The following is a 12,964-nucleotide window of genomic DNA, read 5'->3' as shown; positions in this document are numbered from 1 at the left end:
GATGGAGGAAAGCTTATCATGTTAATGACAGGATTTCTCCCCACTTCTCTGGATACAAAGCAGCTTGGTTCAGAGGCATCCATCAAAGGTCATCATTAATCTTTGTAGTAATAAGATCCAGGCTCTTTAAAACAGCTGGCTGTTAGCAGAAAGTCTGCCATCACAGTAAAAACTTTAAAATCTGAAGTTACAAGGAAACAGATTAGATTTGTTCTATCAGCAGTATGGGGAGAAACTTAGCAGAGCTCTAAAACAAGACTGCATAAAGAATTTTGGATAACTTATGAAGAGCTAATAAGCCAGGAGTGTTATGCCATTTTTAAACTTCTCAACTGAAGACTCATTAATTAATTTATGTCCATGCACAAAGCATGATTTATTTTTCAGGAAGTGTTTCCTGCTGTTGCAAAGTTAACAGACAAAGCAATTCAATTCTGACAGATGTTATCTTCCTGTATAGAACGAGCTGATCCTTGTAGTTATTTCAGTTTGTTAAAAGCTTTTCTGCTTTTATAATAGTGAGCCTTGAACAATTTAGAACACTGAAACAGAAGCTATAATTTTGAGTGAAATTACACCTCTTTGGAGAGGGAACCATAAAGCTTCAGGGAACCATAGCCGTTCACTGAAGTCCACAATTCTCTCCTCTTCCCACAATGTTCCCTGCACAAAAAGAAGCAGTAACAACAATACCTACTACAAAAGCATGTGATCAGTGTGATCATACACTCAGACAGATTTACAGTTTAATGCAATCATGCCCAACACAGCAGCTCACACAGTAATGAGAAGAAATCCACAAGAATCTCCCTAAAGGACAAAACTACAATCAACGGGGGCTTTAGAGTTCCAAAAATTGCAGGACACCAGGATGCTGTCCAATGGTCCTGGGGCTTCAGAAAAGCAGTAACATCAAAACACACTGACATGTCTTCCAATATTTTGCCTTAGATGAACTCTTCAAACTCTTCATTGACAAGGCTCCCTATATGAACACCCCCTGAGAATACAGAATTACTTGGGAGTTCTGTCAGAAAAATTAACTACTCAGTTACAAGACAAAACATCAAGCAAAACAATCCTTGTTGACATCCACTCTAAAGGAATACAATGTTGGTCCAGCTGCCAGAACACACATCTCCTTGGTACCAGGATTAGGAGAAATAAAAGCTGACACTAAGGACATGGCTAGCTCCAGTACAGGGAGCAGTCTTGAAGCGGCTGTTTCTACAAAGTGCCTTTGGAATCCCAGACCAGAGATTCCAAAATTCCCTAGTACAAAATGCTCAGAAGAATCCTGCATCCTGAAGTACTTACATTGTTCCAATGAGGCTCCAATAATTGAATTTTATTATAGCATCCTCCAGTAAGCACAAAAAGTCTTTTCATTTCCCACAGGAAAAAATTCAGCAAGAATAAAAAAAAGCAACCACCACATCTCAGCTGAGAACTGAAGTCTTGTAATGATGAATCATTTAGTCAAAAGACCAACCTTTGCAAACAGCAAAAGACTGACCTTCCCAGCTGTAGTAAACTGTAAGAAACAAAATCTTCTCTTTTCGCCCTTTTTTGGGGGCGGATAAAGTTTTACAAACCTGTTTGGGATACAAGATTCTACAATTTAAGCAATTCTAATGTAAGAGAGCTCTTCTTTCTCCAACAAAAATTACCACCTCACAAAGGAGGACCTCATCTAAAGTAGCTGTTTAGTACTGTCTACTGTTTATCCTAGCACTGACTTCCCTTCAGAGAAATCACAGTTAAAAACTAAAAATGGTAACAACTAACATTTAAACTATAACTATTTCCTGCTCATCCCTGATCACTCGTTCTGTGAGATTACATACTTCAGAAAAAGCCTGTCTATATTCACATTAAAATTCAAGAAGTTTCAGAAGATTTTGAAAGAATTCTTGCAAGGTTGGACATTTATAAAGAGAAGATAAGACATTAAAAAACATTTTAAAAAGAGGACAAAATAAAATTAAATTCTATAGTAGTAAACTGACCTGTATTAAGTCATCTTTTTGCATGGTCAGAAGTTGTCTTAAAGCTATATCTTGCTCCTGTATAAAACAAAGGGGTTTCTGCCATCAAAAAGAATTTCAGAATAAAACAGTTTCAACTTGATTTTCTTCCCCGTTTCACTTCAGTTTCCACGAACAAAAACAGCTACAAAACATCATTATTGAAGCAATGAAAGATCTGTCAGCTTAGAACCACCAAATGTTGTGACTAACGCACATAATCAAGATATCCAATTTACTCCACTGCAGTTTAACTTCTCATTTTATAAAATAAGTTATGTTTAAGGAATTTATTTAAATTAATATATTAATGGTAATATTATTTTTTAATGCAGTAGGTGCATTTTGCTTTCACAGATTACTTCACAGGTAGCAAATATACCATAAAATTACCTGCAATAATCCTCTAATATGTTCCAGACCAAGACCATGTAAAAACACTTCCATGTCATGAAAAGTTGAATAGGAACTGTAAAGATAATTAACGAGATTGAAGTTAATAACAGTGGATAAAAAGAGAGAAAAAAAAGACATCCATAACAAAATGTTACAGAAAAGCTCCCCAGACATAGCACTTGGGAGGAACCTGAAGTTGCACACACCTGCTGATGACAGAAGTACCTTATAAGCATACAACTTAATCTATCAAAAATTTTTAGATGTTTTTTCTGTCTAATAAGCTGAATTGAGACCAAAGGGGATGACTTTCATACATAAAGGTAATTTTAAGTCACAAAACATTCCATATGAATGTTAAAGTTGGGTCACAAAAACCAGAAAAAATGTGGAAGTGGGTGTAAGGAAGATAACTATCTATTCTTATCAGATAATATTAATATTAATTTGATTCAGTTCACAACTGGTACCCTTCCTGTTCCAGTTAAGCCAAAAAAGTTACCAAGAAAACAGGACTGTCTGTAATTAAAAATGGTGGAAATTACTCCATCAAGAAACTTGCCAGAAGATCACTGTTCAGAAGGTAGACTGAGGAAGTAGTTAACACTGAACTATAGGTTCAGAGTTTAACATTTATAAACTAATATAAAATATCAATTTTGATTCCCCACTCTACCATGGGATATAAAAGCATAAGAGGAAAAATAACTAAACAGCTTTCAACAATCAGATGAACTGTAATCTAAAGAATTAAACAGAAGAGCAAATCCTACAAAATCCTCAAAGGACTACTGCATTTGCTACAATAAATCTTTTACCAAAATCCTGAGTTATGAAATACTTTGCTCGGTCTCATTGTAGGCCCTGAAATGAAGGTCTGCCTCTTCTTCCCTTCAAAGACTGAAGGAGCATCTTGAGTGCCATCACATGGCACGTGCAGGGCAGCCAGGGAATTGGGCCCAGCCAGCTTGGGTTTAGGAGAGATGTGTCTTGCTAGACCAACATGACCTTCTTTTTAGACAAGGTGACCCACCCAGCAGATGAGGGAAAGGTTGTGGATGTTGTCTATCTGGACTTCAGTAAAGCTTCCAATACTGTCTTCCACAGCATTCTCCAGGAGAAGCTGGCAGCCCACTGGGTTAAAAACTGGCTGCATGCCCAGGCTCAGAGAGTGGTAGCAAATGGAGTTACATCCATTGGTGGCCAGTCACTGGTGGTATTCCCAGGGCTCCGTGCTGGGGCCAGTCCTGTTTAATAGTTTATCAATGATCAGGATGAGGGGATCGAGGGTATCCTGAGTAAGTTCACACATGACATCAAGCAGGGTGAGAACATTGATCTGATGGAGGGTTACAAGGCTCTGCAGAGGGATCTGGGCAGGCTGGATCAATGGGCAAAGACCAGTTGTATCACATTAAATAAGGCAAAGTGCTGCCCTTTGGTTTTAACAATCCCATGCAGTGCAACAGGCTGAGGGAGGAGTGTCTGGAAGGCAACCCAGCGGAACACGACCTTGGCGTGCTCAATGACAGCTGAATATGAGCCAGTGTGTGTCCAGATGTCCAAAAAGGCCAATAACATCCTGGCTTGGATCAGAAATCATGTGGCCAGCATGACTAGGGAAGAGATTGTACCCCTGCACCCAGCACTGGTGAGACCACACCTCAAGTTCTGTGTCCAGCTCTGGGCCTCTCACTACAAGAAAGACATTGAGGGGCTGGAGCATGTCCAGAGAAGGGCAACAAAGGTGGTGAAGGGTCTAGAGAGCAAGTTGTATGAGGTATGAGGAGTGGCTGACGGGGCTCTTTAGCATGGGGAAAAGGAGGCTCAGGGGAGACCTTATCGCTCTATAACTGCCTGAAAGGAGGCTGTAGCCAGGTGGGGGTTGGCCTGTTCTCCCAGGCAACTAGCAACAAAACAAGAGCTGACACAAGGGAGGTTCAGGCAGGACATCAGGAGGAATTTCTTCCCTGAAAGAGTGGTGAAGCATTGGAACAGGCTGCCCAGGGAGGTGGTTGAGTCACCATCCCTAGAAGAGTATAAGAAATGCCTGGACATGGTGCTTAGTATTAAGGTTTAGTTGTCGTGGTAGTGTTCGGTCAAGGGTAGGCCTCTATGGAGGTATTTTCCAACCTAAATTATTCTAGGAGTCTAAAAACAGAATTTGATGACGTTTTGCCCGAAGTACTCTGTCTGAGACTACCTCACTGTGAACTGCTACCCTGTGAACTGCCAGCAGACCATCAGCCTAATGCTACAAAACTAGAGCATTCCAAATTCAGCAGGACTGGGGAGCAGGGGCAATCTGACCAATGAGAACAGACAATGGGCACCGCAAGCTGTCTTTTTAAGACCACGCAGCTCAAGCTGAAGGACGCAAGCAGATAGTTTGTTGAGGACTTCTTAGCCAAGTTCTTGTACAAAATCCTATCAGAAATCTCTGAAGTTGCTGAAGCAGGTGCTGATTTCAGGCATAGGGGAACTTCAAGCCTCAGGGTCAGGGGCACACTCTGCCAAAACTTCCAGAGCTTAACTAGTGTTCATACTTAATGCTGATTCTCCAATTGATTCAAGAAAAAATAAAAGGGCATAGCTCTTCTTGGTGGCAATGAAACTGAACACAGGCATTCAGCAAAAGCATCAAAAATTTAACATCAAATGAAGATAAGTACAGACTAAGACGTATGCAACAGGGGAACATACAAATTTAACAGAGCTAAAATGAACTAAAGTGACATTGGACCCAAGCTCTCCTATACTTTACACTAAATGAGAGGAAAGAAAAATCTAGAGCATGCTCTTTGATTATATTGCCAAGGAACTTTGCAATCTTGAAAAATTGGTAGTACATTAATATACTTACTGTGGACTCTTGGCAGCACTCCAAGAAAGACACATTATGTATCAGAACAACTTAATCACTGATATGAACAAATACAATATCTCAGGAATGTTTATAAGCTAAAATTATAGTACAACTGTATTTACCCAACACTGTGGTCAGAGACAGCTGTCAGAAATTTGCAGATAGCCTCTTGCTCAACTGTTTTATGGTATCTCCCTTGCAAGTGATTTGCAGCCAACGAGAGCAAACTAAATATCTGGAACAGCCAAAATGAATGAATTATTATTAAAACTCAAAATGTATAAAAAAATACATGGGAGTAAGATTACAATCAATTACTACTTACAGGGAACATGGAACATCTACCACTTCTCTAAAGCATACATCTATAATGAGAAGTTAAGACTAAACAAAGAGCTTACCAAGAGCGTTTCTGAATTAACCAAATTGCAGCACAACGATGAACACAGAGCACAGTGGTGTCTATCATATGGTCTAAAAAAAACATCTGCCACTACAGAAAAAGCCAAACATCAACATAGTATTTTTGCTGCTTGTAGACAAGAATTCTACATACCCAATGCAGCAAGTTCTCTAAAGAACAAAAGGCATATGACTTTTTTAACATCACCACTTCCAGTGCATATATAAACATAAGATTTATCAATTTACAACTGACAATCTAAGTTAACTATATCTGACAGACAGGGGTTCTTTTAACTGATTAAAGAAGAAGCCTTCTGGTAGGCATCACCACACACTAGTGATGGATTGCAGACATTGAACTGCCTTCTGTGTGGGTTTTGAAATAGTTACAAGAAAATTCAGCAAAAGAAGTAGAACCTCAATTAAGCTAAAAGAATGGTGAAACCACTTGCCTGGAATTTAAAACTGGACTGGCCAGTTTTATACACATATACAAGCATGTGGGTTGATCCTGGCTGGAAAATAAGTCCCTACTGAGGCTAGCAGGATGGGGGAGAATGAGAAGGGTAAAAGTGAGAAAACTTTTCATTGGCTGACATAATACAATTTGATACATGAAGGGGAACAAAAAAAAACAAACCCAAAAGCTAAGTGATGCAAAAGCAGCCACTTACCACCTCCCACCATCAGACCAATGCCCAGCCACTCTCCAATTTTATTGCTGAGCATGATGTTATAGGGCATGGAATACCCCTTGTGTCAGCTTGAGTGAGCAGCCTAGGGCTGTGCCCCCTCCCAGACTCTTGCTCACTCTCAGCCTACTTGCAAGAGATGGGGAGCAGAGCGAGAAACAAAGATGGCCTTGATTATGCACAAACACGGCTAAGCAACAGCTAAAACACTGGTGTGTTATCAACCCTGTTTTGGTCACAATCATAAAACACAGCACCATACAGGCTGTTTGGAAGAAAAATAACTCCCAGTCAAAACCAGAATAATACAAAAGAAAAATATTTTCTCTCCCAGAAACAGTTTCTGCAGATATCGTCGGTGTGACAGCCCCTTCGGCTGTCAACAGCCTGAAAGCAGACCCTGAAGCTGGAAGAAGCTCATGACCATTAAATATCTCAATACCATCTGCAAGACTTTGCACCAATTGTGTGAAAGTTAGCACTTCAGGTCAAGAGCAAGAGCCATCTCTCAAGCGTGACAAGCCTGTATTCCCTCCATGTCAGAGAAAGTCATGTTATAACATTATATGGCTGCAACCTGCTGAACAAGTTGTTTATCAAAGGCAGAAGGCATTTGTAACCCTTCTTAGTAATCTGAGCTAGCAGATCACTGAGCCTCAGACACAGATCTTGCTAACTTCCACTGACAGCTCTGTGCATAATTATCATTTTTGCTCCTGCCAAGCCCTTGAGTCTGGCAGGGAAAAAAAAAGGTAAGAAGCTGTGAATTACAATTCATAAGAGTGAATTATACATTTTGGAAGAGCCAGTGTAAAACGCCACATCATTGGTAGGAGCAAATCAAAACAAAATACACAGGAATATGGTCTGACTGATCCATGAAGTATCATCTGATAACAGCAGTAAACATTTATTTTAGGAAAATACACGTTGTCTTCAGTAGCTCTCTATATTGGTAATTAGCAGCTGCCCTTTCCATGATCTGATGGCCAATTTACATTACTTTACACCTTCCTCGAGAGAAGTGACTTTGAAAACGGCCAGTACCAACTACTTTTTTTTTTGGCTTTAGCCTTTTCACTTCCAAACTCCATGAGAAGCTATACTCTACAAATCAGTTTGATATTTGCATTCTCTCACATACTTTGGCAGATAGGTTAAAACACATTTTCTCCTTGTATCAACACTGCAAACATTAATAATCCCTTGTTTTGTATTCTATGTCTAAAGTCAATGATTCTGAAATAATAAAGAAAAAAGGTTCTCCAAACACTATAATATAGCCTTTACAGCACCATGAAAAGCTGTGATAGAAAAGAAAATAGTCTGTTATAAACATAAATATAACAGCAATAGTATTCAACTAGCTGCTATTATGTAGTTATTAAAGTAATATTTCTACAGAAAATTATACAATTAATGAACACACTTTTGACACAAAACACAGAATTTGCATTTCTAAGAGCAATGAAATACCTCTAAATGTTTATTGATTTTTGCTAGCTCTGCTGCTGTTTTTTCATCCTTGGTCTGTAGGTTTTTGTCAGCTCCCAGCTCAAGTAACTTCAAAATTACACTTTTATGTCCATGCTGTGCCGCCCATATTAATGCCTGCAAAGAACAACTTTGCTTTACCAATTTTACATATGAAGCAAAACCCAACAGTTTCAATCAATAATGCACAGCCCAATATGGAGACAAGGCAATTAATGCAAGAGGATCTCAAAGTAGTGTTAAAGCAGACAATTCTGAGAAATATTTCTCACAAAGCTGTACTTTGAAACAAGATAGCGGGCACTCACTTTTAAAATTTTTTATCATTAAATGCAACACATAAAATAAATCACTTACTGTATACCCATTTTCATCTTGGGCATTTATGTGTGATCCATGAGCAACAAGAAAAGCAACAACACGAGGATAGCCTTTTCTAGCTGCGTACATCAGTGCAGTCATTTGTTTCCTGAAAGAAAAGGTGCCACACTTCTATTTTCATTTAAAAAAATATTTTTAAAATATGTAGCCTAAGTGATGTGTTCTACATGCAGAGTAATTTCAATCCAAACTTTGGAAAAAATATGCAGTTTGATTGAGGGCAAGATGTAAATCACAATTGACTACTTAAGAGAAACAATATTAAAAACAACAATTATGTCCATAAATGCAAAACCCTCTCTAGTGGAATCAGCGTAAGCAAAATATCTGTATCTTTAAGACCCTGCAGCAGGGGACCTTGTGTGTGTGTGTGTGTGTGTGTGTGTGTGAAGGTTGCTTTTATACAGGAGTTTTTTAAAGCTCTCCAGCGAAGTTTCTTGGGTCTCTTCCCCGTGTGGTATTTGCATTGTTGCCTGATTGATCTTTGCTCAGGTAATGGTCATTCTGTTGTTTTTTTCCCCCTTGGCTCAGAGAAGCTGCAGAAGCAATCTCTGAGCTACCTTGAGGATGAATTCTGCAGCTGCCTGTCTGAAAAACCAGGTAGGCATCATGCTGGCAGAAGTGGAGCAGAGCCACCCTGCTCCAGCCCAAGACACTGTTGACTGCATTGAGGTGGGGAGAGGATGCACCGAGTGGCTCCAGCCCAGCTGTTTCACCTCTTGTGCCCACTGAGTGGTGCCTTGCCACAGGGAAACTCTTTGTCTGCTGCTAGAACAGCTCTGTGAGGCTCCTGCCTTCCAGGGTGGGCTCTCACACCATCCTGTCACTCTGTTCTACAAAGCCTGAAGTTCTCCTGCCGGGCTTATTTCAGGAACTTTCCACCATTTTGGGTCTCTCTTTGTTGCAGTGGGGTATGAGGTCTAGCAGTTATTTACTTTTTTCCCTCATGCCTTTCGGCATTCTGTTTGTTAATAAACCACTGTTTTTTCTCTTTCATCTATTATTATTCATCTCTTATTGGTGGAAAGGGATTGTTGGAATACTTAAACGAGATGACTCATTCCAAAGTGTTCTCCTTCTAAGTGTTACAAACCAAGACATGATCTTATGCTTCTAGAGATGCTTACCAGATGAAGCCACTATGAAATATTGCTCAAAGGTTTCTGTTTGCAAAGTATCTTTCTAGACGCCTGACACATTCTTTGGTGGAATAAGATTGCAGAATTAAGGGAAAAAAAAGGCAGTATTGGAGGAATAAGATTGTAGAGTTTCTGGTTGCTACTAAGTAGTAAGATTTAAGCTGCTGTTTAATTAAAATCTATTGTATTTAAAAAAAACAATAGTTTTTAATGAAAAATATTATGTATTGCTTGTGATGTATAGCTCCATGTCAAAAACCTGCTTTCTAAAGATTATTTTATTTTGCTAGGATATACCTGATGGGAGGACTGTTCTTCCCAATACTGTGTTTCTTAATAATAAGGTCATCAACCACCAGAGGGATCCCCAAATTTATATGTCTTAAAGCAACTGCCTTAAAATTTCTGCCTCCTTCCAGAGGGTATTCCTAGAACTAAGGCTTTGAACATCTTTCTTTTCATACAAGGATAATGCTTTGTCTTGTTAAAATTGTACTGAATGAAATCCAGTAACGTTACAAATTTGAAACAACCATATGTTAGGGGAAAAAGGTCAGTCACACAGAAAAAAGCAAAATGAAAGGTAACCAGACCTTCAAGACATATAGTCAACAACATAATGGAACTTGGTAATGAAGCAAAAAGACTTGCATAAATCTAGAACTTAGGTCATCAACACTGCAAAAGCAGAAGTTCGTATTGTATGTGAGGAAACATTTCACCATGGAGCACAGCCAATCAGTGGAACTGGTTGCTCAGAGAAGTTTCTTAGTCTCTATCTTTAGTGGATTTCAAGACCAGATGGCAACCTAGCCCAATTTTACATCAGATATAGCTTTAAAGAAGTTGGACTAGAAACCTCCTGAAATCCCTTCTGATATTAATTACCCTGTGAACCTATGGAGACTACTATAAAAACAGAGAAAGACTTTAATCTCCATCTTCAACTTAATAATTGATATCCATATATCTCACTATCTCTATAGGTCTCTATAAAGCTGCCTATACAGAGACATATACAGAAATCTGTATTTTAAAGAATGAGCAGAAGTTGATGATAACCTAATAATTTGTAGCAACGAAATTCAAACTTGTTTGCCCAACATGGACACTCACTCCCACGCTTCTTTCTTTTCGGTGGCAGGTAGCCTGTGACTAACTTCCCATGCCATCACCTTTGAAGTATTTACCATTTACATCTGACTGCAAAACCAGTCCAATCACAGCTGATTTCATTTTCATTTCTCCTGCTCTCAACCTATTTTTTTTAAATTTTGATACTACTTCACAACTACCTTCTGCTTTTTCAAAGGAAAAATACTAAACAAAAGCCCCAAGGCTACAGAATAGTCTTTTCTCCAAAGAATTTGGTGTAGTTACAGCTGTATAGTACTGCAGCCATGATACCTGAAATCAACCCAACAATTCAATGACACTAAAGCCACTAAAAGAACTGCTCCATTTGCAAGTAAAACTCTATAAATACAACATTTAAAAAATCCATCAACGTGATTGTGCAATTAGTACTGCAAGCATTCCATTTTAATCCTTGAGTTTTAATTTCAAAGGCTACAAGCTGTTTCAGGATAGAAACACATGCATTGCTGCACAAATTTTCACCTCTACATGCAAGGGGGTGCCCTGAGCCACCCCATGAAAGCAGCATCCATTTAAATGTACAGCCACAGGAGGGAGACAAGAGCATTGGAGAAAACAAACCTTGTTTTCCCAACCCTGCAACGAACCCCCAAAACCACAACAGCAAGCTTTAACATGGCAAATCCACTGTTTCCTGCTTAAGTTGAGGAGAAACTAAACGTATTGGTACATCTTAGTTCAATCTAAAAATGTTCATGGAGAGTGTAGTGATAATCATCTAGACAGATCTTAAGAATCCTTTCAAAATTTTGAGGAACTGCTGTGTTTCAGCAGTCTGGTTTGCAGGTGACCTTCTTGTCCAAACACCCATTAAGTCCTTTTGTATGGTACAATTTGCCACATGCCATTTTTCCATATTGAATATGATATTCAAGTCACAGTCAGTAAATAAATAAAATATTAAAAGGCATATAAGCAATTTATTAATTAAGCATCTAACTATGTTTGCTTCCAGTTTTGCCGCACCTATATAAAAAGCCAGGTCTCATGGAAATGAAGAGATATTTTTGTTTGTTTATTTGTTTTTATCTTTAGAGTCACAGAAAATTCTGTGTTGGAAGGGACCCACAAGTATTAGAGTCCCAATCCTGGCCCCACACATGACAAGCCCAAGAATCACACCACATGGTTGAGAGCATTGTCCAAATGCTTCTTGAGCTCTGTCAAACTTGGTGCTATGACCATTTTCCTAGGAGACTGTTCTCATGCCCAACTACCCTCTGGCAGAAGAAACTTTTCCTAATACCCAACGTAAACATCCTCTAACTCAGCTTCATGGTCCAAGTCTCCCGGCTTTTATATTAAGACTGGAGAAAAAGACAAAAATGGAAGCTTTTCTAGTTTTTAGGGACATCCCAAACTTTGTATGTGACGTGTACACATAGATACAACCGGAAGTTCTTACAGGCTCACTTTACCTTGTGGAAAAAACGGGGCAAAATTTATATCACAAGACAACAAGCTGACTAGAACAGACCTACTACTCTGAAGCCACCTATCCTGGATAATCAGAAGCCATGACAGAACTGGTGATAAAGTTTTAACTCCTAGATGGCAAGCATCTGACTCAAAAGTGTATTGAACAGCTGTCACTAAACTGGATCTGTGGTGCAGAATTCACTGCACTTGACAAGCAAACATGCTTGTGTTTGGGATCACGATCTCAAGCAAGACAAACTTCACCTTCCTGGAAAATTTCGTAAGAGGAAGGAAAGGAGATTTCTCCTATTTACACACAGGTTTCTTTCCACTGGGGAAACATCTATAAAAAATTCAGTATTTCAAGTTGGTGGTCTTGACAAGCTGTAAGTAAAGTCTCATAACTGGATACGTGTTTACCAACTAGACCACTATATCAGTAATACTAGAACAAACACAGCAGGTAGAAAACAATTTAACCCAAAGTTTACTCTCTGTCTTTTCTTATTGAGATACCGAAGCAAGCAAATGATGCTGCAAGACACTATTTTAGTTTATTGATCTGTAAACGGAACAATTCTTCAGATAAACAGGAAGCATCTTCAGAAGCTTTTGGAGCCAGTTTCCCTACTCCACTGCTGCACATTAAGCCTGGAACTGAGAAATTAATTGGCAACAGTATGTTCACAGCAACAGAAGATAATCTATTTGCCCATTTTCTGGCTTAGTGGGATTTAGTGATGAAGTGGGAAATCCTATATAACAAGTAATATTGGAAGAACATACTTTAGAATAACTTTAGGAAGGCACTGCAGGTTAAAAAGGGCTTTTAAAAACACTACATAAAGATTTCCAGGCCTTACAAAGGGATAAAGTATATAATTTACATTTTGGACCAAGAGGAAGGTGAATGACATGAGATAAGCAAAACAAATTTCTCAAAGTAGCACTCACTTAAATGAAGCATTCAGGCTACAGTAGCTCTAC

General features: G+C 38.9%; 1 protein-coding gene across 3 annotated transcripts in view; it reads right to left on the bottom strand.

Moving 5' to 3' along the window:
* Positions 1 to 12,964, bottom strand: part of ASZ1 (ankyrin repeat, SAM and basic leucine zipper domain containing 1) — a 36,029-nt gene that overhangs the window by 10,893 nt on the left and 12,172 nt on the right. For all 3 annotated transcript variants that reach the window (XM_068189903.1, XM_068189904.1, XM_068189905.1), the window contains 5 exons: positions 8,238 to 8,349; positions 7,863 to 7,997; positions 5,412 to 5,524; positions 2,421 to 2,496; positions 2,010 to 2,066 (listed from right to left, as the gene is read on the bottom strand). In XM_068189903.1, coding sequence (XP_068046004.1) covers positions 2,010 to 2,066; positions 2,421 to 2,496; positions 5,412 to 5,524; positions 7,863 to 7,997; positions 8,238 to 8,349 — 493 coding nt within the window. The remainder of the gene's footprint in view (positions 1 to 2,009; positions 2,067 to 2,420; positions 2,497 to 5,411; positions 5,525 to 7,862; positions 7,998 to 8,237; positions 8,350 to 12,964) is intronic.

This window comes from Anomalospiza imberbis, chromosome 5 (genome assembly GCF_031753505.1).
Source record: "Anomalospiza imberbis isolate Cuckoo-Finch-1a 21T00152 chromosome 5, ASM3175350v1, whole genome shotgun sequence".
Taxonomy (NCBI): domain Eukaryota; kingdom Metazoa; phylum Chordata; class Aves; order Passeriformes; family Viduidae; genus Anomalospiza; species Anomalospiza imberbis.
The sequence above is the reverse complement of the archived record's forward strand: the minus strand, read 5'-3'. Positions and strand labels throughout refer to the sequence as shown.